The following is a 24,521-nucleotide window of genomic DNA, read 5'->3' as shown; positions in this document are numbered from 1 at the left end:
ATTCGTTACCTTGAACAAACATAATAATTGTTGCATGGAAAGATAACAATCTCTCTATCTCTTCTCTCTCTCTCTCTCTCTCTCTCTCTCTCTCTCTCTCTCTCTATATATATATATATATATATATATTATATATATATATATATATACACACACACACACACAAGCAAGTTTGGTGGAGTTGGTGGGGAACTCACCTTGTGACAAGTCACAAGTTTGAGCACTACCAACTACTAAATTCTTGGGAGTGGCAACATTTAGAAATATTTTTTAATTGTCTCCTTAGATGGAAACGTTTTGAAATTGTCTCCTTATGTATCATTTTACCTTGGCTTTTAAAATTGTTGCCTTTGAATAAAAATGTGTTACCTTATGAATAGACAACGGGGGCATATACTATGCCTCATATGTGTTGCCTTAGTTACAAGGAAACACATTTTTTATATAAGGAAATGGTTTTGCACTGTTACTTTTGCTTTATTATACTGTTGAAAAGATTTCATGGTAGTTGAACGGACATGTTTTTTTAGAGATTTTTTGTGTGTGTGTGTGTTGGGGTTGTAGTGCTCTGTTAATGTAATTGTTAATGGGATCATTTTTGGCAAAAAGAAAAAGTTGTTTGGCATGTACTAACATTCTCCCAAGTTGTTCGCTGTCTTTCTTATAATTGTAAAAGAAGCTATGTGGATGGAATTGAGAAATTTTTGGGTTGAGTTGGATCACTAGATGAACCACCACATTTTTTTACATGTCGATCTAATAAGGTGGCTCGTCCCTCCCTTGGTTTTGGCGGAGAAAATTTTTTTACATGTCTTACACTTGGTTTTGCTTCCATCTCTACTTAATTGAAAATATCCCCAAACATTACTCTTTCAGTTGGTATTGGCAAGTTCCTCTTCGATACACCATTCTAATGTGTTCGAAATTTGGATGTTCGAAATTTGGGTGGATTGTTCACTTGACCTAGTTATATTTGTTTGGCTACCTTGGGTAGTTTGATAAGAAAAATCATGTTGTGACCCGTATAAATGAGGTGATAATTGATTTAGTTGAAATCTCGAATTAGACATATTGTCAAATTGTTTAAATCCTCCCATGGTTTAGGGATGGAAGAAGGAGGTGGAAGTGTTCCAAAATGGGCTTGTTAAGGGAGGGCATTAAGAAATTTGGATTTGGTGATTCCTGACTAGTACTAATACATTTTGACTTGGCTAACCTAGAGGAGGAAGAGGGGTTTGGGTTTGATGTCATGATTAATAATAATAATATCAAAAGTAATAATAATAAAAATTATAATAAAAATTATAAATAATAATAATAATAATGCAAATAATAATAACAACAATAGTAACTGTAGGGAATATTTCAAGTCACCCAACTTTGAGCCCTACTGTAATCATGCATTTAAGCATGGCGGCGTACAAACGGAAAGAAGTTAGAGCAAAAGAGTCGCAAACAAGTTTAGAAACTTGTATACCATCCACGAGGTGAAGGTCACACCACATTCATGATCACAGAGATCGCTATCTCTATAGTTGTCCTGAACCATGACTGGATATTCGGGGATGATGGTACGAATCCAACCTAAAAGAGATTGAACCTACCTTAAATAGGTCTTTACTTTGTTCTTCTCATACTCATGTGCGCTTTCCAATTAACATACAATCATTATAGTAATCCTAAGCATTTTTAATCTACGTTGGTTGATTATTAATGCACAAAAAATCTATTATTAGCGATCACTAGAATTAAAATCATATTAGCCTAATTCAAATTATCAATTATCTTATTAAGCGTGATTTCATGTACAAATTCTCTTTTATCCTGCAAGAGAGGGAGTGATAAGAAATAACAATAATAATATCAAGCAACATAATAATATTGACACAACTAATCATTATCAACATAATATCCTTAACGCATAATATTAGCAAGATCCTAGGCATGATACTAACATGATTAATAACAAATCGTAGCATGTCACTAAATAACAGAAATCAAAGATTTAGTCCTAATATGATACTATAAATCAATATGACATCCTAACATAATCCTAGGAAACAATAAAAGCATATTATCATGATACTAGGAATTAAAATAATATTCTAAGCATGGTTTCTATATCAAAGGAATATGAAGAATTAATCTAATTATTTACTTTGAAGCCTCTTACTTCTTTCTATTAAATTAATATACACGTTAGTAAATTGAAGGAAAATATTAAATCAAACAATCAAAATAATATTAATTAAAATATAGATTTGGGACCAAACCCTCAAAACTATCAATCTTTGACGTCAAGATCTAAGGTAACTTTGAGCTTATCTAGGTGTATTTAAATCGCGTGAATAAGGAATGGTGATCAAATCAAAGAAGAATCAAAAAGATGTATTTAATGTGTTTAGGCTAGACATAGAAAAAGAATAAAGCTTATAGAGAGAAGAGATGATGATTGTTGGTGATAGAAAACAGAGAAATTCGTCCCTATTTATAGAGAAAACAACTGAAAAACGATCAGAAAAGAGTCAGAAGTTGAATCGGAATAAAACTCCTTTTATGGTGGCGCGATAAAAAATATTTTTTTGCGGATTTTGTTTATATCATATCTTTTGATCCAAAAATCAAAATAAAGAAAATAATATGTATTTGGAAAGATCTTGAATTATAATTTTCAACCCAATTGGAATCAGATTAAAATATTTTGTAGAATAAAAGATATGGCCGAAATAGTGGAAGGGTGTCAGTTTTGAATAGAGCTTCTATCTTTCATATATTTTTCGTTATAGCTCGAAATTAATATTATAATATATCATTGGAACTATAATTTCAAGGGCTATCCAGCTGTCTAAGATTTGAATAAAAATTATGAGGATCGAAAAACATATCTGAATATCTTGGAACATCTTTAAATTCAATTAGAATTAGGACTTTTAAAAAGAGGAGTTTTATTCAATTTCAAACCCTTTAACCTTATCTTTTGAAAAAGGATAATTAAGATCTTTTACAAAATTATAGAAGCTTCTAATTAATCCTAATAGTTTTAGAAATATAATTAATATTAATGGACCCTCCATATGATTATTGGGTCCACATTTAAGGCTCAGTTTGGGTCCAGTTTAGTATTTTAGCCATAACTTCCTCATTATAACTCGGAATTGATCTTATAATACATCGTTGGAAAGATATTTTCGATCCCGATCCATCTAAAAAATTATTGGACCCATATTATATGTACCAAACTAATTTGGATTGGACGTTTTTTCATAAGTAGGACACGAAATGAATGATTTATTACGAAATATGAAATGAATTATTTTGAATTAAAACATTTTTAAAAAGGGAAAATTTACAAGACTCTTCAATATTTTATCTTGCTCGATAATCAATGACGTGAAAAGTACACATCACTAGGTTTGTTTTTGGGGTGACACAATTAGGTGTTTATAGTAACAATAATAATAGTGACAATGATAAAATTATAACAATAAGTATAACAATGATTATAACTAATAATAACAACAACAACAACAACAACAACAACAACAACAACAACAACAACAATAATAATAATACATTAATATAACGACAACAAAGATGAGTTAGACCTTACAACTGCGCTTCGATTACCTTCCACTAAGCTAATTAATTTCCCGAACTTATAATTGTTTTTATTAATTTTTATATTTGATAAAATTAGAGAATTAAAGATTATATGAGACATTTTTTTTATTTTTGAGAAGTAGAGATTATAAGAGAGTAGGGATTAGAAAATAAGAGAAGTAGAGAATAAGAGATTTGAGAATAGATGAGTTGATGAATTGTGGAAAATAATGGATGAAGAAGTGAAATATTTATAGAAAATTTGATGAATTAGCCGTTAAAACGGCCGTTGGAATTGTAGCCATTAATATGGCTGGAATATAGCTGTTTATGGTTGTTGGAAGTAGTGGAAAAATAGTCGTTTGCACGGGTCATGCCGTGTTGGCGAGCTGACCTGCGAGCCAAACAACCGTGCCTCCCACCGTGCCCGTGCCATGTTCATGTCGATTTTTCAAAATTGTGTTCACGGCACAGCCCACGACCCATTCCTCGATCACAGTGTCGGGCCGTGCCACCACCGTGTCGTGTTCGTGCTGCCCATGGGCCAGTACGACGCATGCCCACCTCTAGTGGACCAACTCAACCAAAAGGTTAAGTTGATGGTTGAATCCTAGGGTCGATTAATATACTCGATCACACCCCTTTACATAAGAGCCCTTTAGGTTTGAAGTGTGGATGCAGCATGAGCCCCCTCATACCCAACGCAAAATATTATTCCACTTGAAAGTGGGGGGTGGATGAGATTTGTGACTTGGGTCACACTGACTCTTGATACCATGTAAGAAAGAGAAGAAGAGAATGCTTTATGAGATGCATTCATGTGAAGGGTTGTGATAAATTATAAAACATATTCTTGGGCATCAACCTTCAATTTAAGCTTTTGTTGAGATGGTCTGTTAATAGAATTTTTTGCCTATTAATATATATCTTTAGTTTTCAATAAGTGTAAACTATAACAATTAAGAATATTCTTTAAGACCATTCTTAAAAGTATTCACAAAACTATATTCTTTATTATTATGTATAAATCACTAACAATGGTCATGTGACCCGGGATAACAGCGTAAAAACCTAAGTCCAAATGGTCAAATGGAGCACTTAAAGATTAATTGAGGGAGTAGAAAAGAAATTGATAGAGTTAATGCTATAGATGATTTATTGAGATCATCATTACAATAGCTAAATTAATATTGTTGACATTTAATTTTATATTCCCTCTTATAATACAGTGTTTAATTATGTGGTCAAGCATTAAAACCAAAAATTCTCATTAATACATCAAAAAAAATAAGATATTGCTTGTTGAAAAAAAAAATAAAAAAAAAAAAAAACGAGATATTGTTGAATGCATCTCATTGTATAGTTTTATAATATTAACTTTTTATAATGTTTGTTAACATATAACTAAAGATATCAAGGTCAAATATACATCATAAGGTTTAAAAATGAATTTGGCAATGTATTACAAGATATAGGAGTCATTAGTTATTGAATAAGCTTAAAATTATTCATGAATAATATGAGAAGTCAAATATCACAAGCATTGAGAAAGAAAGGTTATAATTAAAAGAAAATTGAAAAGTGATATTCCCACGTAAACACGTTACTATGTTACTGTTTAATAATCGCTATTACGGAGTATTTAATCCCTCAGTCCTTAATTCTTTGGCCCCAAGCCCATCTTTTAATTTACCTTGTAATTTTTTTAATTGAATTAAGTTATTAACATATAAGATGGTGAGGTTAAAAGTATTTTTTTAGTGAAAATTAAATATTATTCACATAATTAAATATCAAAATGATAGACACATACCATTATTTAGAGACGATATCAAATACGAATATCATAAATAATTAAAGATAGAGGGAGTATATCCTTAACTTCTAGACGTCTAGTGTTTCCCAAAAGTTTAAAGACGCACAAAATTGACAATGCTACAATTGCACAAATTAAAAGATGAAAGTTTGTCTGCAAAACCCCGTAAAAGGTAGCAATTCAAGATCCCTAAACAAAACAAAATGGACATATTTTTCACTCCACTATCTTCCTCCACGAGTGGATGATAAAATCCAATGATGTGGCATAATTTAACTCAAACAATATTGTATCAAGGTCAAGTCAAAAGTTAAAGGAAAGTTAAACTATTATTCCCTCCTTTACCTAATATTTTATTTTATTTTTTCCCTTTATAAAAGTCACTTCTTAAACGTTGATTTCACATTTCACAAAGTGTTTGATTGTTAAATGTTATTTTTTTTTTGTTTCGCTTTCCGTTTTGATTTTGTATTGTTTAAATTATTTCCCCCCTTCATGCTTGTCAAGTTGTCAATGTATTGTTTAAATTAGAGTAAATGTGGTTTGAAAAAAAAAAATTTAAAAAAAATTAGTTACATTTGACAAAATTTGTGTTTTATAGGGTGATTCCAAAATTTTCTTAAATTAAATTCTCAAGACTAAAAGAGGAAAGTGAAATGGGTCTTAATAGATGTATAAGTAACAAAAAAAATAAAAATCGGCTCATTTCGTAAAAATGAACATATAGGATACCAAATTTTTGTAATTTGTAAGAAATAAAAAGTTTTATAATAAAAATTGTATATTGGCAGATCTTTGACCGACGAAATTTACTATCAATAAGTATAAATCAAAATATGATGAAATTTAGAAACTATACGTTAAGAGGATTTTAACGAGAAACCACTTGATTATGTTTGATCTTATATATATGGAGTATAAAGCAAAAACATTGATTGAAGTGATATATGTAAATAATAATAAAATAAAATAAAAAAGTCAAATTTGGACAGTTAAAAGCAAGTAGGGTACTTGCTCACATATTATCTATGAGGTCAAATTTATACAACTTTAAGTGTTTAATACTGCATATATATTAAACAAAAATTGTGAGGCAAGATCTTATAGGTATCATTTCAATGTGTGGTATCCAAATTTTCCATATCGAATTTTCATAAATTACAATAGTTTGCAATTAAAGATATGTCAAACTTGTATGTATTGGAGATCTTGCAAAATGCAAGTAAATAGAACGAATATGACTAGTGAAGAGAGTGAAGACGAACCTAATAACATTCCACATAACTACCTTTTTCTTTTTATAAATCATTTTAGGTAAATAAATTAGCATATATTTAATAATTTTAAAGTTAAAGTATTGCAAGTTATAAAGTCGAAAAAAGTATTTGATTAGGTAATAAAGTTGACGAAAAAGTAAAAAGACCGAGAGATAAACCTAAATATTAATTTTTAGGGATGAAAAAAAAAAGAAAAGAAAGAATGGTAGATGAAACACAACATATACTTCCTCCGTCCATGTACTATTGCACGCAGCAACAAAAACTTTTGTATACATCTGGTTTACACTAATATTAGTGTACATCGAGCAGTATAAGGGTAACTTTTAGCTAATTTTAGGGTAACTTTTTTGCCTGTTTTTGGGTAACTTTAAACATAATACAATTTTTAAATAAATAGACAACAAGAAAAGTTTTATAAAGGTAATTTAATTACATTCAATCACTAATAATTTATTTTTAGTCATTTAAAATGTGATTCTTTACTAATAAAGTGTAGATAATTTTTATTTGAATTGGGTTACTTTTATGCATATTGGGGTAACTTTTATTCATTTCAGAGGTACCTTTTAATCACTTTTAGCTATCTTTGTAATGGATGTACAATAATTATTGTACACCGGATTTTTTTAAAAGTTTATTGGCAATTACCATTTTAAAATGTTTTATAAATAATGCAACATTAATATATGTATACTTTCGGTCTATCTCTCTCCCCATCACATGAGTCCATATCTTTATTTCTCTATCTCTCTCCTCATCTTAAATTTTGTGTATTCTCCCCTTGTTGCAATATTAGGGGAGCAAAGGAAGTATGTAAGATAAAGATGAAAAAAATGGAGTATATAAGAAGTGTAGGATATAGTCTTGAAGAAATCTATATATCTTGTTTTTTTTTTTTGACAAGATATATCCTGTTTTTTAATATTAGGGGAGTAGAGGAAGTATATAAAATAAAGATGAAGGGATGGAGTATATAAGGAGTGTAGGATATAGTCTTGAAGAAATCTATATAGTTTTGTGTGTGGGGGGTTTAAATCTTTTACTCATATTTCCCTTAATTTGTCAACAGTGGGTTTTGTAGATATTGCAGACAAACTAAGGGAAAATCTCATGTGTTAGTTTTACATTTAAGAAGGAGACCCCAGGGTGCATAGATATAAAGAGTGGAAAAATGAGATCATGGAGAGCTTAAACGAGTTAAAGAGAGACAGAAAATGACTTAATTGCAAGGATTTATAAGGGATATGAAGCAAGTTGATTTGCATGAGAATGAGGTATTTAATCGTACGGGGATAGAGGCGGAAGATTTTTCTAAATGGCTGTACAGAATAATCATTTTTTGTTCATATAGTTGACCTCACTTATGGGATTTAGGCTTTGATTGATTGATTGAGTATTTTACTTTATCTGAAAAATGTATCAATGGTGAGGCTTGTTGAAGTTTTTTTACGAGAGAAAGATTATAATTTTTTGTAAAGGATACCAATTAGTTGGTATCTAAACTTAGATATCTATAAAGAAAGTTGCTTAGTTTAGATACTCAACTTTTAATCTCAATTGACAAAAATATTGACCCCTTATCAATTTCATAATAAATTTTTTTATTTATTTAATTTATAGTCACAACAATCTCTTGCAAAAAAGAAAAAAAAATGATATGTTTGATCATAATGGAAAGTAACATTAGTATACTTAATAGAGCCTCATCATTTGAAATTATATATCACAATTCACACGAGTTGCTAATTTAGGAAGTGGGTTATGTATCACCATTGACCAAGTGTGAAAACAACTCACTTTGTCAATAAATGTCCAGTCTCGCCATTATAGATCGTCTTACATGCTTTGATTTAGTCTACTATATGTAAAAACTTATTAAAAACTAGGTGAGGCCAAGTAACAAAGCTAGCTTGGTTCATTAAGTGGAAAGGTTTTTCATCTCACAATAATAAAATTGTGAGATCAAACATCACTAGTGGCATGTACATTGGAGTGGGAATTTCCCACTAGAGAATATATGAAAGTAATTGAGGACTAAAATATTAGTTATCCTATTGATGTATTAGTAAGATTATGGATAATCTTTAGGGTTATTATATGTGCAACTCAAATTTGATGATTAAGCTTATTATTGACAATATATGTTAAAACAAAATAACTTATTTCAAACAAAATCACATGTACTACCTCAATTTTCAAACGTTCTTAACATCTATATCTTATTTGAAAACAAGTAAGTGTAAGACAAAGGTAAATCATAATATGAGAGTGTAAAAAAAAAAGTACGATGGAAATGTTTAAGAAAAAAGTGAATAAAAAAGGTTAGTACGTGGTGATAAGGTGTAAATAATTTAGGGTAAGAGGGATAAAGTTGTAAAAGAAATTTGCCAAATTAGATTCAAGTGAAACTTTTAAGCCACTTTTAAAAAACATATAAAAAGAGAAAATGTTAAGAAATTTAAGAAAAGAAAAGTAGTATAGACAAAATAAGATATATTAAAAGAAATAAGCTTAGACATAAAATAAGTACTCGTACAATTAGCTTGGATAAAATAATTTCAAACAAAATAAGCTAAACTAAAATGAGCCTAATCATAATGAATGATCGATGTTTCTGAACTAATTAAGCTCACACCCAATATTATATGGAGTAGATCTACTTAAGCCCAATAGAGCCCAATTATAATGAATGACGACCAATGTTTCTATATATCTGGTATCATCCCTAATATATACGGATTCTAATTAAACTGTATATAGTCTAGTCTCAATAATTAATAAAAAAGACAGATTCATTTAAACTGTAAATAACTAATTAATGTTTTTAACAAGGTGTTCCCCCCCCCCCAATAATTCAGAGTATAAGAGTGAATTCAATTCAAATAAAGCCTAGTCATAATAACTAAATGACCAATATTTTTAAAACAAGTGTCACCCCCCAATAATATATGGATTTTAATTAAACTAATAGAGATTTGTCATAATGACTTAACAATGATATTATACCATATTTCACCCCCAAAATATATATATGAAACAGATAAGAACCAAACAGAGTCTAGTCATAATGAATTTACCTCTGTTTCTAAACTAGGTGTCATCCAATAATGTAAGGATTACATAAAAATCAAAAAGAGTTCAGGATCAATAAATTCACCAATATTTCTGAAACAGGTGTCACACCTAATGACATTGGATAGGATCTCATTCACACTATTAATAGGTAATTTAGGTAAAAATAATCTCAATTACATAGTAACATATCCTTATAATTGTGAAAGATAAACATAAAAATAATGAAGATATTTAATAAAAACTAGAGAAAAAAAAATAATAAAAAGGTAGTTTGGGTGTAGAATGTTGGTTTAGAGAGAATTGAAAGACAAAGACAGCCCTCACTTCTATATATTTGGCTGATCCCATGCGTCTTTGTAATACTCTCTTGGAATCTCTTGGGAAGTTCTCAATTTTCTGTCTCTTTTTTCCTTCATTCTCCCTCTAACTCTTTCTCTTTCTCTCTCTAACTTGCAAAAACACTTAAAAATATTATGTTTTCTTCTCATTATTGTCACTCCTACTCCACCCCTTCTCCTTCTCTTCTATGCCTTTCTCCCACCACTCCATCAACTCTACCACAACTCCCTAGTAAGTCATCATCATATATGTGTTTTCTTTTTTGTTTTGGATAAAAATAATTTGTTACTTCGTAAATAATCAAAACTAGTATATATATATATCATTTAATCAATTCATATGTGTAGTTCAGGTTGATAAAGCATCTATGTCTCCCGAGTTTTAGGAGAAACTCGTGATCTCTTATTGTTATTTCAAACTTGTCAAAGTTTGTCCTTACCAAAACTATACGATATGTATTGGTTTGATCATCACCATTGGTATTGTTGTTGTTGCATATATATTCACATGCATATATTATTACATGATAATAACATGTATATGTAAGAGTTTAGTCGTTGATAAGTTAAATAATTATCGAAATTTGATCCATTTGAATTTGGTTTGTTTTATATGCAGGTGTTTGGTCACTCAAGAAAAGAAACAACAATCACCAACTTGGTTGGGCACTCAATCTGAGATGTAATGCAATCTCCAAGCCTACCACCAAAGGTACATACACATGATCCTTTTTTTTTATATATTTTTTTTTTTTGGAGTTTGCATTTTCTTTAATGAAGGGACCATAAGCGAGGGGTTTCTCCGGATACATTTTTTTCTTTTGTTTTTCACCGTTTATTTTTATATTCTGATTTTCTCAGAATCGAAAGAGATTATAAAAAGAGTTATAAAGGACAATGATACCTTATTGGATTTCTGCAGATACATTTTTCTTAATTCACCGCTTACCCGACCTGCTACTAATTAATGGGAGAAATTAAAATCCACATTTTAAAAAATATTTTTTTTTTACCTTTTAATGTGTTTCGAAAGCTATTATTTATATGTGTATAGAACAATCAAATTTAGCGGTTATTTGGTTGCACATCTGGCCATTATTTAATTTTTCGATAAATTAATACTCCGTATATTATTAACGTTTTTTTGTTTAAGATATTAAGGATATATCTATAAATGCTTAGTTTACACGTCCCATATCCGGATAATCCTTCCACATTTTTTTAATGTCATTAATTCTAAATTATAAATGAACTTATATGTGTATATATTTATTATTTAATTAGATGAATTCAGACATGCATGAATGACAAGATTAAAAGTATCCACCAACAAATTACATTTTGCACCCGTGGATGTCTTTAAACTTTTGGATGAATTGATTTATTAAATCACATCTATTTCACTAATTTTTTTAATTAATTATGAAAAACTCTTCGAGGAAGAAATAGCTAGAAAATTTGAACAGTATTGCTGATTTATTATGTAGTTTTGACTCTTTTTAGTGAAGGAGACAAGATATAAAGAAGCTATTTTTTTTCATAAAAAAGAAACATAACTTTTAATGTGTGGGATTCTCATGTTTATTTTTGTTTTTAATAAAGTTTTAAGGATTATTAATAAGGACACATCTTTTTTTAATAATGGTTGAGTTGTCAACAGATTATCGAGAACTTCTTCAAGATGAACTTCCTTTGATACAGAGGGAGTTTGAGATTGTGGAGGATGACGTTGAAGGGCTAGCTATCGAGGTACAACTATTTTGACGTGTGTTTATTCTCATTTCATATAATTAGTCTCTCACAACTTCAATTCGATCCGATCCCATTTGGGTCAATAATCATATACCCTTTGAATTATGAGGGAATATTAACTGTTGGGAGTGAAAATAGATGATAATATGTTTCGAGAAAATACTCTATATTTTTAAATGCGACGAACACGAAAAAAAGTCAAAAGTTAATCATTTTTCTACCTTTTTTTTCCCATTATATTCCTCATTTGGTAAAATTAAGTTCAACAAAATAAATATCCGTTTGTCAAAAAAAAAAATAAAAAAAAAAATATCCGTTGTTCAAATTCATAAGTTGGTTTCCTTGCATGGATGCAATGTATGAATGTTATAAATTGTATTAAAGTGACAAAAACAATTTAAAGGTGATAAAAAAAAATCCTTTAAATTAAACAATAAAGGATATCAACGTATAAAAACAACAATTATGGAGAATGTAACTTAAAAAGGTGATTTAATATCATAGAGAGTTTCAAAAGATGATGTACAAGAGTCTTCATCAATATTTTGGACGAACAAAGAAAAAATATATTTATAGAATTTTAATTTTATTCTTTTTCTTAATGGTCATTTTAATGTCAAGAAAATCTAAAACATTTGATGTTTATAAAATTTTAAAATTATAATCTAAAGTGATTTTAAAAAACCCCTTTTTGGATAAATCCACTAACTTAGCATCATTGTCTTTTTGCGTCTTTCTTTAAAAGGGAACCACAATCGAAATAAATTCTAAAACCCTCTTTTGGATAAATCCGTCTACTCAATATCATTGTCGATTGAAAACTCAGTCGAAAGAAATTCTATAAATTTGTTTTTGGGATATGTCCAACAATTTTGCATTGCCTTTCTCTACATCTATGCTAAAATTATTGGGACTTTTAATGAGACGTATATATATTTATTGTGGGTTAAATGTCAATAATTATGAGTGACTTTCTGGGATAATAATTTGAGTTGGAATGCTTTGATAGCAAAATCTCTTTTTGAAAAAATAAAAATAAAAACTAGGTTCACGCATTTAAGCATCAAATAATTTATTTATTTTGCCAAAATTAAGTAGTATCAAATAATTCACAAGGGGAAAAGTATATTATGAATAGCTTAATCTTATACATCAGCTTTGATACATTGCTTTTGAAATAACTTGGATAATATATCAAGACACGATCTCTTAGAAATTAGTCGTATCAAATTAAAGTTTATATATCCTTAAAAAAAAATATTTTATTTAAAAGGTGAACCAAATAAAATCTATGCGCCCAATTAAGTATGAAGTAATTTATTTTTGGATTAATATTTATTGTTTATGGACAACATTTATTAAAGTTTACTCAAATATTTAAAATGTCATTGACTGTTTCTATTTCATGGTTAGTTTGTTATACCAACATTTTTTTGTTGACGAATAAATTATACCAACATTACCGCTATTATTTGATCTCTAATTACTTCCTCCGTTTTAATTTGATTCTCCAATTTTTTATTTTTATAGTCAAACTTTTAAAACTTTATGTAGTCATTTTTATGTATTCAAAAGTTTTTGTATTTTTTTTGGATCAGTAGTAAATTTTCAAAACAATTAATTTCAAAGCGGATTCGAAATGTAAGCCTCTATATTATGGTTATAGCTAATTAAATTAGATGAATACAAAACTACAAAAGATTCAATTTAATAATTAATAATCAATTGTTCCATACATATCTAATACCCAAATGTTAAAATTATAACTCTTTTTGTTTATAAGCATCAATTTTGCTCGTTAGAAATTGTTAGCCAAACCATTTTTCGGAGACCAAAAAAAAAAAAAAATTTATTGGTCCATAATTTTAATTATTTGAATTACTTAAATATTCAATTTACTACATGCACGCTGAGAAATATCCATTGAGAAGGGAATTACGTAGTATTTTGGTCACTCTCAATTAATTACGTTAAATATATTCTATGCTTGACTTATGTTCTTTGTCTTGTGGTAGATTACTCCACAAAAAGTAGGTAGATTACCGAGTAGATGACTGTACTAACATTCTAAAGAAAAAATGCACCAAAATTAACTTGCGAAACTGCAAAAGGTCCATAAAAATAGAAAGGAAAAATAAAATAAAAATAACTTGGAAGAATTATCGGTATAGATTGAAGTCGAAAATGATAATATTTTGTGTACATTTGTTATTTAATTTTTAATATAGAAAATCACAAGCAATAAAACAAAAGAATACAACAAATGAAGCTAATTAGACTATTACATGCTACCTTAAATGTTTTTTGTTGCCTATGAAAAGGGAGAGATAAGGCGAGGTCAATTTTTGTTTGTCGCCAATACGAACAAAGATAAAGAGATAATTTACTTATTTATGTAGATAACTCGCATACTTTAGTATTGTTTGTCTTTGTGTCTCTCTAAATATATGCGCATTTAATTTGTAAAGGGTATAGTTTGCATAACTTAAATACTACCTAACCTTATATGCTTAATCAGAGATGTTCGAACAACATACACATATAGCTATTCTTGTACATTTATAGACATATTCTTTTCATTTGTCACTCGCGATTTTAAACAAGGTTTAATATGTCTCAATTGAAACTACTATTCATGGAATAAGAACTTGTTCTTTTTTGTGTAAACATTAGGTACTCACATCAAGTGAAATTAAGGAAAATGTGGAAAGAATTAGGGAAATTTTGAAGTCTATGAACGATGGAGAAATAAGCATATCCCCATACGACACAGCTTGGGTAGCACTTGTAAAAAACAGCCATGGAAGTCCTCAATTTCCTTCGAGCCTTCAATGGATCATCGATAATCAGCTCTCGGATGGTTCATGGGGTGATGATACCTTATTTTCAGCTCATGATAGGATAATCAACACATTAGCTTGCTTAATTGCACTTAAGTCTTGGGAAGTTCATCCTGAGAAGTGCCAAAAAGGTACTAATTTTATTGCCACCATTATCGTTCATTCTATGGACAACATGTTTTAGGTGAGACGGATTTAAAGTAGTTCATGCTAGACGCAAAAAAAAGTTATCATTAAAGCATGTAAGGAGTAATTGTTCAAAATTTGACATTAGTGACATTACATGATTATCTCAATAAGACTACATAAATTTTAAGTTTGAGTATAATGATTTGAATGTCTTCGGTTGTTGATTAGAAAAAATATATATATATATTTGGAGACAATTATAATCGATTAATTGGGAGTACTTATATTGCATACAAAAGAAAAAGTACTCGTTGAAATACTTTAAATTCCGTAGTAGATACTAGCTTAGATGTCGAACTCCATCATATTTGTCGTGCAAAACTTTCAACTTTAATATGAATGGAAACCCTTTTATAGTAACCAAAGTTGTACATGTATGTTGTCTTACATGCTAATTGAGGTAAACACTTTTTATCCGACAAGCAAAAGTGTTTTAATTTAATTATATATTTACATATATTTATTTTTTGAAATTTAGGTAACAAAAGTAATTATAAGCTTAAAAAAGACCAAATTTGATATAATCAATTTTAGTTGGTAATTATAAATTTAAATTATAAATACACTTTCTAAGTGATTAAATGCAGAATTTATGAAAAAATTACTAGTGCATTACTGTTATTACTAATGTTTGGTTTAAATTATACGGAGTACGAGTTAAAAAATAATAATAATAATAATAATAATAATAATAATAATAATAATAATTGGCTTCTTATACTTTATCTATTCGGGTTGTGTGTACTATTTACCAAATAAATAATGATTGTATTTATAATTTTTTTTTTCTTGAATTAGGGATAACATTTCTGAAGGAAAATATAAGCAAGCTACAAGATGAAAATTTTGAGCACATGCCAATTGGATTCGAAGTTGCATTTCCATCCCTAATTGAGGTAGCTCAAAACTATGGAATTGAAGTGGCTCAAGACACTCCTGCAATGCAAGAAATTTATGCCAAAAGAAATTTGAAGCTCACAAGGTACTTGCAATTGATATAATTTCAAAATCTAGTCAAGCTCGTATTTTATTTTTGGAGATGGATATATAAAACTTAATAATCACATAATTAAGCATTATGATCGAGGTTTTACAACTATAACAAAATCTGATAGATTGAATGATTTTCCCATCTTTGAAATGAGTTAGAACAATCGGCAGATTGAAATTTATCAACTCCAAATGAACTACAAGTAGTATTATGTTTGTTTTTATTACTTTATTAATTATGGTAGAAGCTAATTAGTAAGATACATGTTAACAAATACTTATGAGTATATGAATGAATGAAGGAAAAGGTTAGCTTTAGCTTTTGGCAATAAGAAAAACCCTTTATTTTAAGAAAAACCCTTTATTTCATTTATAACACAGTAGTAAAGTTTAAGGCCCCAATATAACGCATGTGGTGTCATGTCCTCACATGTTTGCAATAATTGTGTAAAATCTTTGGTAGGATACCCAAAGAAATCATGCACAGAATGCCTACCACTTTGCTCCATAGCTTGGAAGGAATGGCAGGGCTAGATTGGGATAAACTTCTTAAATTGCAAAGCAAAGATGGTTCCTTCTTGTTCTCCCCTTCCTCAACTGCCTATGCTCTCATGCAAACCAAGGATCTTAATTGCTTCACCTACTTAAACAACATTGTTCGTCGCTTTAATGGTGGAGGTAATTAATTAACCTAATCGATCAATGATGCTTAATTAAAGTCATCTTGTCATCTTCTGACTCAATAATAGTATATATTGATCTTGTTATAGATCAGATCGACTATTGTCCGAATTTAGTTGTTACACTGTATTGTTACAAGTTACGTTATTGATTATATGTAGTTTTCAATCAAAGTGACAATTAATTTCAGACAAGAGTAAATCATATATAATTAGTGCATTAAACTCAACATAGTACTTATTGTTTACCTTGGCTAAAATAGGTTAATTTGTTTTCCACAGTTCCTAACGTGTACCCAATAGACTTGTTCGAGCATATTTGGGTTGTTGATCGATTGCAGCGGCTTGGAATTTCTCGGTATTTTCAACATGAGATTGACGAATGCATGAGCTATGTTAACAGGTTTGTTTCTCTTGTATTTTGCATATTTCTTAATTATCTGCATTTTTTTTCAAAATATAAAATTATATCTAAATGTTTTTGTTTTGTTTTATGTAGCCTAGACTACTTAACCAAATTTACACTTTAGTACCACCATTAGTATCTAACACTTTTTCATTGTACGGGAATTTAACAAGGTATCATAGCAAACTAGTACTTCATCTCCACTCAAAATTGTGATTGAATATAATAAGAGTTTGTGATAAAGTGCAATTCAACTATTATTTATTTTAAAAAAGAGCCTTTCTAAAAATGATTGATACAAAGGAGGGGTAAGAGAAATCCAACCATTACAAATGGCATATTTGATTTTGAAATTTAAATCCTTTTTATTAATATTCGCTAGTGACACTATATAATCATCCAACCATCTCATAATCAAGGGAAAAACGGGGAAAAAAGGGGGAAGGCTAGGGACGGATTACAAATTTAGTTAATGTGTTTTGAAATAGTTTAAATGATTAAATAGTTCTTTGATTGTGCAACGTAGAATATATAATGGTTTTCGTCAAAAAAAAATTATATAACGGTTGACTAGTTTAAATTGTGACACTTGAGTAAAATATGGTATAAATTATATGACGATTCATGTTGGGTCCTTGATCCCTCAATTTATTTAGACCAATCATATTTTCTATGTCAAGATAATAAAAATCACTATTCATAAATATCACAATTACTTTATTGATGTTGTATCATCTCACTGGCCTTATCTTGGCACATCAAAATTGTTGTTTAGTGGAGAAACTTTAAGCCTTGTTATTTTGGCCAAACACTTAATTTTGAACCCGAGTTAGGGCCTTCCTTCATCCTCTTTGTTACTTCATTTTCAATTCTATCCCATACATTCTCATTTAACCCCTTTTTTGTTTGTTTTATCAAACATTCAATCATATTTTCCATCTTTTTCAATAGCAATTATTTTGCTTGGATAATCTTTAGGATGTAGGAATCTAACTCTTTAGTATGTACGAAGTTATACTACTCAAACTGGTAAATTTTTTGGACGCTAGTGTCCTAGAAGGATAACCTTATTGTCGTTTGTAGCACCTTATTTACCCGTCTCTAAGAAAAGAAAAAACAAAACATGGTATTGCTTCATATTTAAAGCATGTTTTTCAATTTGTCCTTTTTTTTTTTTTTTATATATCGCACCTACTTTGTTTTATTCTATAATAGAAGACCATATCCTGCTTTGTTAATAACCTAGAGTGGGTTGACTTGTGAGAGGTTCCGGCTCAATTAGACCTTTTCCTTACTAAACAAATTATTATGATTTTCAAACACTCTATTACTCTATGTACCAATAATAAAACAAGCAAAATTTCAGGTATTGGACAGAGCATGGAATATGCTGGGCTAGAAATTCAAACGTCCAAGACATTGATGATACAGCTATGGGATTTAGGCTTCTTAGATTACATGGATATCAAGTTTCTGCAGGTATTAACTGGATTAATTACACTAAACCTGAGCATTAGAATATTTATTTGTAGACTAATTAAACAGTACTAATTCCTATATATATGCTTTTACTAGTATTATTATTTTTGCACTATTTGATACAATCAGGGCCAATAGGTTGATGTACAGGAAAAATGATATATAGATGAGAAGTACGTACGTGTCAAAATATACCATTTTAACCAAAAATCTAAGCTGATTAAACGCTAAAGATTAATTTTATACTTATGACGTGGCCTATGTTTTAATTTGATACCATGACAATGACAAAGGCCGGATCAACACAACCAAAAGTCTAAACTGATGGTTAAACTGTTAAAGTCACACAACTAATTTTAATTATATTTTCTGTCAATCATTTATTTTGAATAACTCTCAATCATTTGTTTTAAATAATTCTTTTTATTCTCTGTTTGTGTTTATGAAACCAGATGTATTCAAGAACTTTGAGAAAGATGGAGAGTTCTTCTGTTTTGTTGGACAATCAACTCAAGCAGTGACAGGGATGTTCAACCTTCTTAGGGCTTCTCAAATACAATTTCCTGGTGAAAATATACTTGAGGAAGCTAAAAATTTCTCTTCCAAATACTTGAAAGAAAAACGAGTTTCTAATCAACTCTTAGATAAATGGACTATAACCAAGGATCTACCTGGCGAGGTACGTATAAATATTTACAACTTGTATTAGATACGGTGGAATTAAGTTAATCCTTCTATAAATATATATATAAACCCCTAATTTACATGGAAAAAATCTCACCGTCAATTATAAAAGTTTAGGGTTCGAATATTACCAAATGAAGCTAAATAAAGGGGTATCTCTTTATCCCCCGCCCCTATTTCTACATCATGTCCATTAATAAGTTGAGTTGGGAATAGCCTATGATATTTATTGAATGTCATGTAATATGACATACCTAATTGGTTAACATTATGCTTTTAGTGTTTAAACTCGAGATCATAATTCTTTTACAAGAATAGGTTACTCTAGTATAAACCATCTTTGTTCATAAAAAAAAAGTATAAACCATCTTTTATTTAAAAGACATTATTGACACTTTAATATATGTGTGTTTTATAGGTGACATATGCATTAGATATTCCATGGTACGCAAGTCTACCTCGCGTTGAGACAAGGCTCTACATCGAACAGTATGGAGGAGAAAAAGATGTTTGGATAGGAAAGACTCTTTACAGGTAATTTAGCATAAAACTTATTATACATATTTATTTATTTTTCTTTTACCAAACAAGAAATATTAAAGCATATACAAGTACAGTATTCTTGTCAAATGAGATCATGACTTTTAAAACATTGTTGATAGATATGTAGGCATGAATGAGCACATTCAATCAACAATCATGTATACTTTACTATACATAAAGTAAAAGAAAATTAAAAAATATAATAAAAACAGAATATACAGATAGATAGCTGATATGACAAAATTACTTCCTCTGTCTAGAATTAATTACTATCATGTACGAAATTACTCCTTCTGTCTAGAATTAATTGCTACCATGTTTCCATACCTTTGTACATAAGGATATATGTTGCGCTTCGTATCCTCTAGCTAGCCAAATTTCCTATATTAGGGAACATAACATCTTTTCGAATATTTCATAGCTAAGTACGTTGTAAATGCGATTATTAATTCTAGATGAATACGTTCTTTTCCAAGGATGAAGACGACATGCATATGTACTTTTTGCTTGAATCATAGACTACCTTTGGCTTATTGTTGTTTGACTCAGCCACAAATGGTCTGCCATACAAATCTTGTCCAACTTCCCACTTTATTTGGACTTATTGTTGCTATTGCTTGTATCTATAATCTATTTTGTTGATTTTCAGGATGCCTAATGTGAGCAACAATGCATACCTTGAGCTTGCAAAATCGGACTTCAACAACACCCAAGCATTGCATAGGCTAGAATGGAACAACCTCCTAAGGTTATTTATTACTTCGTAAATAATTTAACAACTTTGAAATTTGTTATGTCTCCATCTTTAAAAGTTCTTACTGTTTAGACGGTGATTACTTGTCTCACTAAAAAGTCCATGAAAACATGCACAAAACTACAAAAGATTTTTAAAGACCGTAGGAGTATGTAATAAAATATATATTATGGGCTTTTATTTAATTTGCATTGATTATTCTATATAGGTGGCATTCAGAATATAATTTGAGAGAATCTGGTGTGAGCCAAAGAAGTCTATTAATGGCCTATTACTTAGCAGCAGCTACCATGTTTGAGCCTGAAAAGTCAAAAGACCGACTTGCATGGGCTAAGACTGCAGCCTTGATTGAAGCCATTGACTTTGAGTTTTCAAAGGAGAATGCTTCAGCTGAGGAAAGAAGAGAGTTTGTCAATGAGTTTCAACACTCTTACATTAGTCAAGGTTATGTAAGGCATAATGGAAGGTAAATATTGTATTTAAATTAAATAAAATCCCTCTTTCTAAATATATTTCCATAATTCATGAAAAAAATGACAATTATATTGTTATGTTATATCGATAATAATTAGTATTTTTTACTCCATTTGATTCTTTTTATTCTTTTCATTTTGACTTTATTTTTGTTTCACAAAGGGATTGTAAAAGAAAAGAAAATGTTTTAAATTTCCACTTCAATAAATCTCTTTTTCATAATTATTCATTGTTAATCGTATTATTGTAAGTGAAAACAATATTCTAGGGGAAAAGAAAACAAAATTTTGAAAATTTAGGGCTGAAATTGTTACCATTAACACTAAGATGAAACTTATCTAACAATATTATCATTGTTTATAACCGCCAACGACATGGATAATGTTTAAAGTAGTAGATGCATGTTTAAGCGTGAAATGACGACATACATGACATATAACTTGTCATACTTAAATGCAAATAGTCCATTTAGATTTTATTAGCATAAATTAATATAGAAGTTTTTTCTAACCCTATTTGTTTGCTCGTATTTCATTTTAGATCGTTTTTAAAGATTGCCCCATCTTATATTGTAACTAGTCCTCACTATTTACCCTCTTGCATACACTAATAAAATTAGTGAAAAGGCCTTAATAAAGAGAGTTTGTCTATTATCAGTATTATGCATGCATTCATGACCAATTGCATCACAAACCTTTCATTCGTAATCTTCACTTTCTTTGTCCTCGTGACATATTAATAGACTATTTCTCTTAGGATATTGCATTTACAAAAACACCTGAATTAAATATTTGTGTGACGACAATTTCTTGTTTGTCATCTACATAAATTGAAAAGGACAAAATTGCTTGTTTTTTATGAACTCCATGAAATTTAATTGGCCTAGATTGGAAAAAAAAATGGTTACTTGTTTTGATTGGTTTTTCTACTAATTTCTTAATAGGAAAATTCTAGTACAAGTTGGTACCAACAAAGGGCAAAACTTGATGGACCCACTTCTGAGTACCCTTAACCAGCTTTCATTGGATGCACTTATGAACCATGGAAGAGACATACGTAATCAACTTTACCAAGCTGTGAGTATATATAATTACATTACTATCATTGTATTATTATATTATCTCAATATTGTTGTATTTTAGTATGTTTTTTCTACACATACAATGGTTGTATGTGATGGACTACATCCAACCATTGTTGGCAGCGGGCATTTAATTGATTTACATTTTAGGGTCCACTTTCCTAATATTGTTTTCCCTATTTTTTTCCCTCTTATTTTTTTCCTCCATTTTGACGTTACATACATATAATGATATTATATGTGGGCTACCATATACAACCATTGTATGTGTACTATCTGAAATTCTGAACTTTCATCTCATATATTCATGCAAGCATACAATAGGCTAAACCTTAAATTATACCTTCCAATAATTCAAATTCCAATGAATGAATGTACATTATACTATCAATCAAGTTTATCTTCTTTACATTTGGCTCTTTCTTTTATTGCCCTTTGAGGGCGAGGTTTGGCTATCTGGTTTTTGACAAGGCATCAACATCCCTTTCGATATCAAAATATACACACGTACAATCATGAAATTGAATTGAATCGAGTCTCATTCATAGTAAAATGGGATTTAGGATGTATTATTGTATTTTTGTTTTCTTCCTTCTCAAGTTTTGAACTTCCACTTCATGCAAGCATACGATAAGCTACAACTTACATTATACCTTTCTACAATTCAAATTCCAATGTATGTTTTCTTTCCATTTGGCCCTCTTTTTTATTTGTCGTTAATTGGATATTTTACAAGGTATCAACTTCCTATTTCAATTTTAGGATGTACACAAATAAAATCATGAAATAATTGAATCGAGTCTCATTTATAGTAATTTGGGAACTCGAATTATTTTATTACTCTATAATTTTTGTGCTTGCATGTAGATTCTAACGTCATGTATTTTGTAAATTTATATGATTTTTATATAGTGGGAGAAATGGCTAAAGACATGGGAAGAGGAAGGCGATAGGTATAAAGGAGAGGCAGAACTAATGGTTGAAACAATAGAACTTAGTGCTGGCCGTTGGATTTCTCACAACAATATGGCTTCTGATCCACATATTCTTTCTCTATTAAGCATTACTAATCATTTATGCCATCACTTTGGCCATCTTCGAAGCCACCAAAACTATATTAATAATAAGGTATGAGCTTTTTTTTTATTTTCTATTTATTTTTCTTTTTACATTTTGTTTTCTTGTGTGTTTGTACATGGAATAATTGTATTAATATCATGTAATTTGTATTTTATATATTCTGATAAGTTAGGATCGGATTTATCTTTTATTCTTAAGAAAAACTGTCCTAACTTCTTGTGTACTTTTTCTTGTAAAAATAGTAGTAAATATTTTCACTTAATATTGAAACTTAGGTAGTGCATGAAGGTATTAATATTTGGTATCAATGGCAAATAAGCATGTGACAATATATGAATTGGGTTCCTATGTTATGAGTTTGGTTGAATTCATATATTCATAAAGACTAATATATGATACTTTGTGTAAATTTCCATAATCTAATAACTATCGACGTGACTATTAGTTATGGACAGAGTCCAATATTATATTTATACAATATGTGATTTTCTAAAAACTAAAAACCTCTCTCTCTTAGCAGGAGCGAGGTGCAACGAATGGTGGTGCAACAACGAATGGAACAAGTTGCAACTACATGAAGACTGGGGAAGTAGAGGAAGACCTTCAAAAATTGATGAAAATAATTCTATCAAGGTCCATCAATGGTGCAATTCCAAGTCTAAAGCAAGCCTGCCTAGCTCAAGTGAAGAGTTTCTTTTATGCTGCTCATTGCACTCAACAAGAGATCAATTTTCACATTAACAAAGTCCTATTTGAAAAGGTTGATTGATTTTTCTATCATTGGTGTAATTACTATAAACATTTATAGTTACTTTATTTGTCATATCATACACAAAAAGAAGAAAAGGGATCATTATTAGGTCATTGAATATGGTTTAATTAAGTCAACTATTGCAAGAGGCCAAGTTTTATACAAGTTAATTATTTCACCAAGTATTGAGATTTTTTTTTTTTGACATACGTCTGTCAGATTTATGTTATATTTATGAAGTAAGGGGAAAAAAACGTTAGGAAACCTTCTTCACAAGGATCAATTCTAATATAATTTAGACAGGTACTAAGCTAGCGGAACCTTTATTATGGCTTATTTAATAAAATAATACTAGTTCTAAATTACTTTCGACCGCTTTGCCAAAACTCCGTCCTAAGCCAAACTTTAATTATAGAGTTGAGAACGGCTCATGTCGTACAAACCCATGTGCCACGAGTCATGTTGTGTTGGACTCGTGTTGATCTTCCAATTACTAAATTTAGGACATGGTCCACCGCCATGCCCGCTATGGGCGCTATGTCGTTCTAGACTTGTGGTAGGCCTTTAAATTACTGGGTTGGGCCACTTTCATGTCTTGCTTGATCGATCCTCATCTGGCTCATTCCATGCTCCATGCCTGCTTCTACTACTTCAAGCATGTGATTAGCCATTGGCCAATTGCTACTCCAAACCGACCAAACCCAAAGGC

The 24,521-nt window shown here is 29.8% G+C and overlaps 1 protein-coding gene across 3 annotated transcripts; it reads left to right on the top strand.

Moving 5' to 3' along the window:
* The first annotated feature begins 9,445 nt into the window (after positions 1 to 9,445).
* Positions 9,446 to 24,204, top strand: LOC110703048 (ent-copalyl diphosphate synthase, chloroplastic-like). 3 transcript variants are annotated; one of them, XM_021880807.1, is made up of 15 exons: positions 9,446 to 10,341; positions 10,729 to 10,821; positions 11,770 to 11,858; positions 14,535 to 14,832; positions 15,689 to 15,872; positions 16,344 to 16,558; positions 16,843 to 16,963; positions 18,333 to 18,445; positions 18,898 to 19,124; positions 19,548 to 19,663; positions 20,322 to 20,420; positions 20,635 to 20,892; positions 21,844 to 21,976; positions 22,894 to 23,109; positions 23,582 to 24,204. In XM_021880807.1, the coding sequence occupies exons 1-15, from the start codon at positions 10,245 to 10,247 to the stop codon at positions 23,828 to 23,830; spliced, it is 2,508 nt and encodes an 835-aa protein (XP_021736499.1). In that variant the 5' UTR covers positions 9,446 to 10,244; the 3' UTR covers positions 23,831 to 24,204. The 3 variants fall into 3 exon arrangements, with proteins under 3 accessions (XP_021736499.1, XP_021736498.1, XP_021736500.1); XM_021880806.1 differs by having other exon boundaries at positions 23,579 to 24,204; XM_021880808.1 differs by lacking the exons at positions 9,446 to 10,341; positions 10,729 to 10,821 and having other exon boundaries at positions 11,684 to 11,858; positions 23,579 to 24,204.
* Positions 24,205 to 24,521: the final 317 nt, after the last annotated feature.

This window comes from Chenopodium quinoa, unplaced genomic scaffold, assembly GCF_001683475.1.
Source record: "Chenopodium quinoa cultivar QQ74 unplaced genomic scaffold, ASM168347v1, whole genome shotgun sequence".
NCBI lineage: Eukaryota > Viridiplantae > Streptophyta > Magnoliopsida > Caryophyllales > Amaranthaceae > Chenopodium > Chenopodium quinoa.
This window is presented reverse-complemented; position numbering and strand designations above follow the sequence as displayed.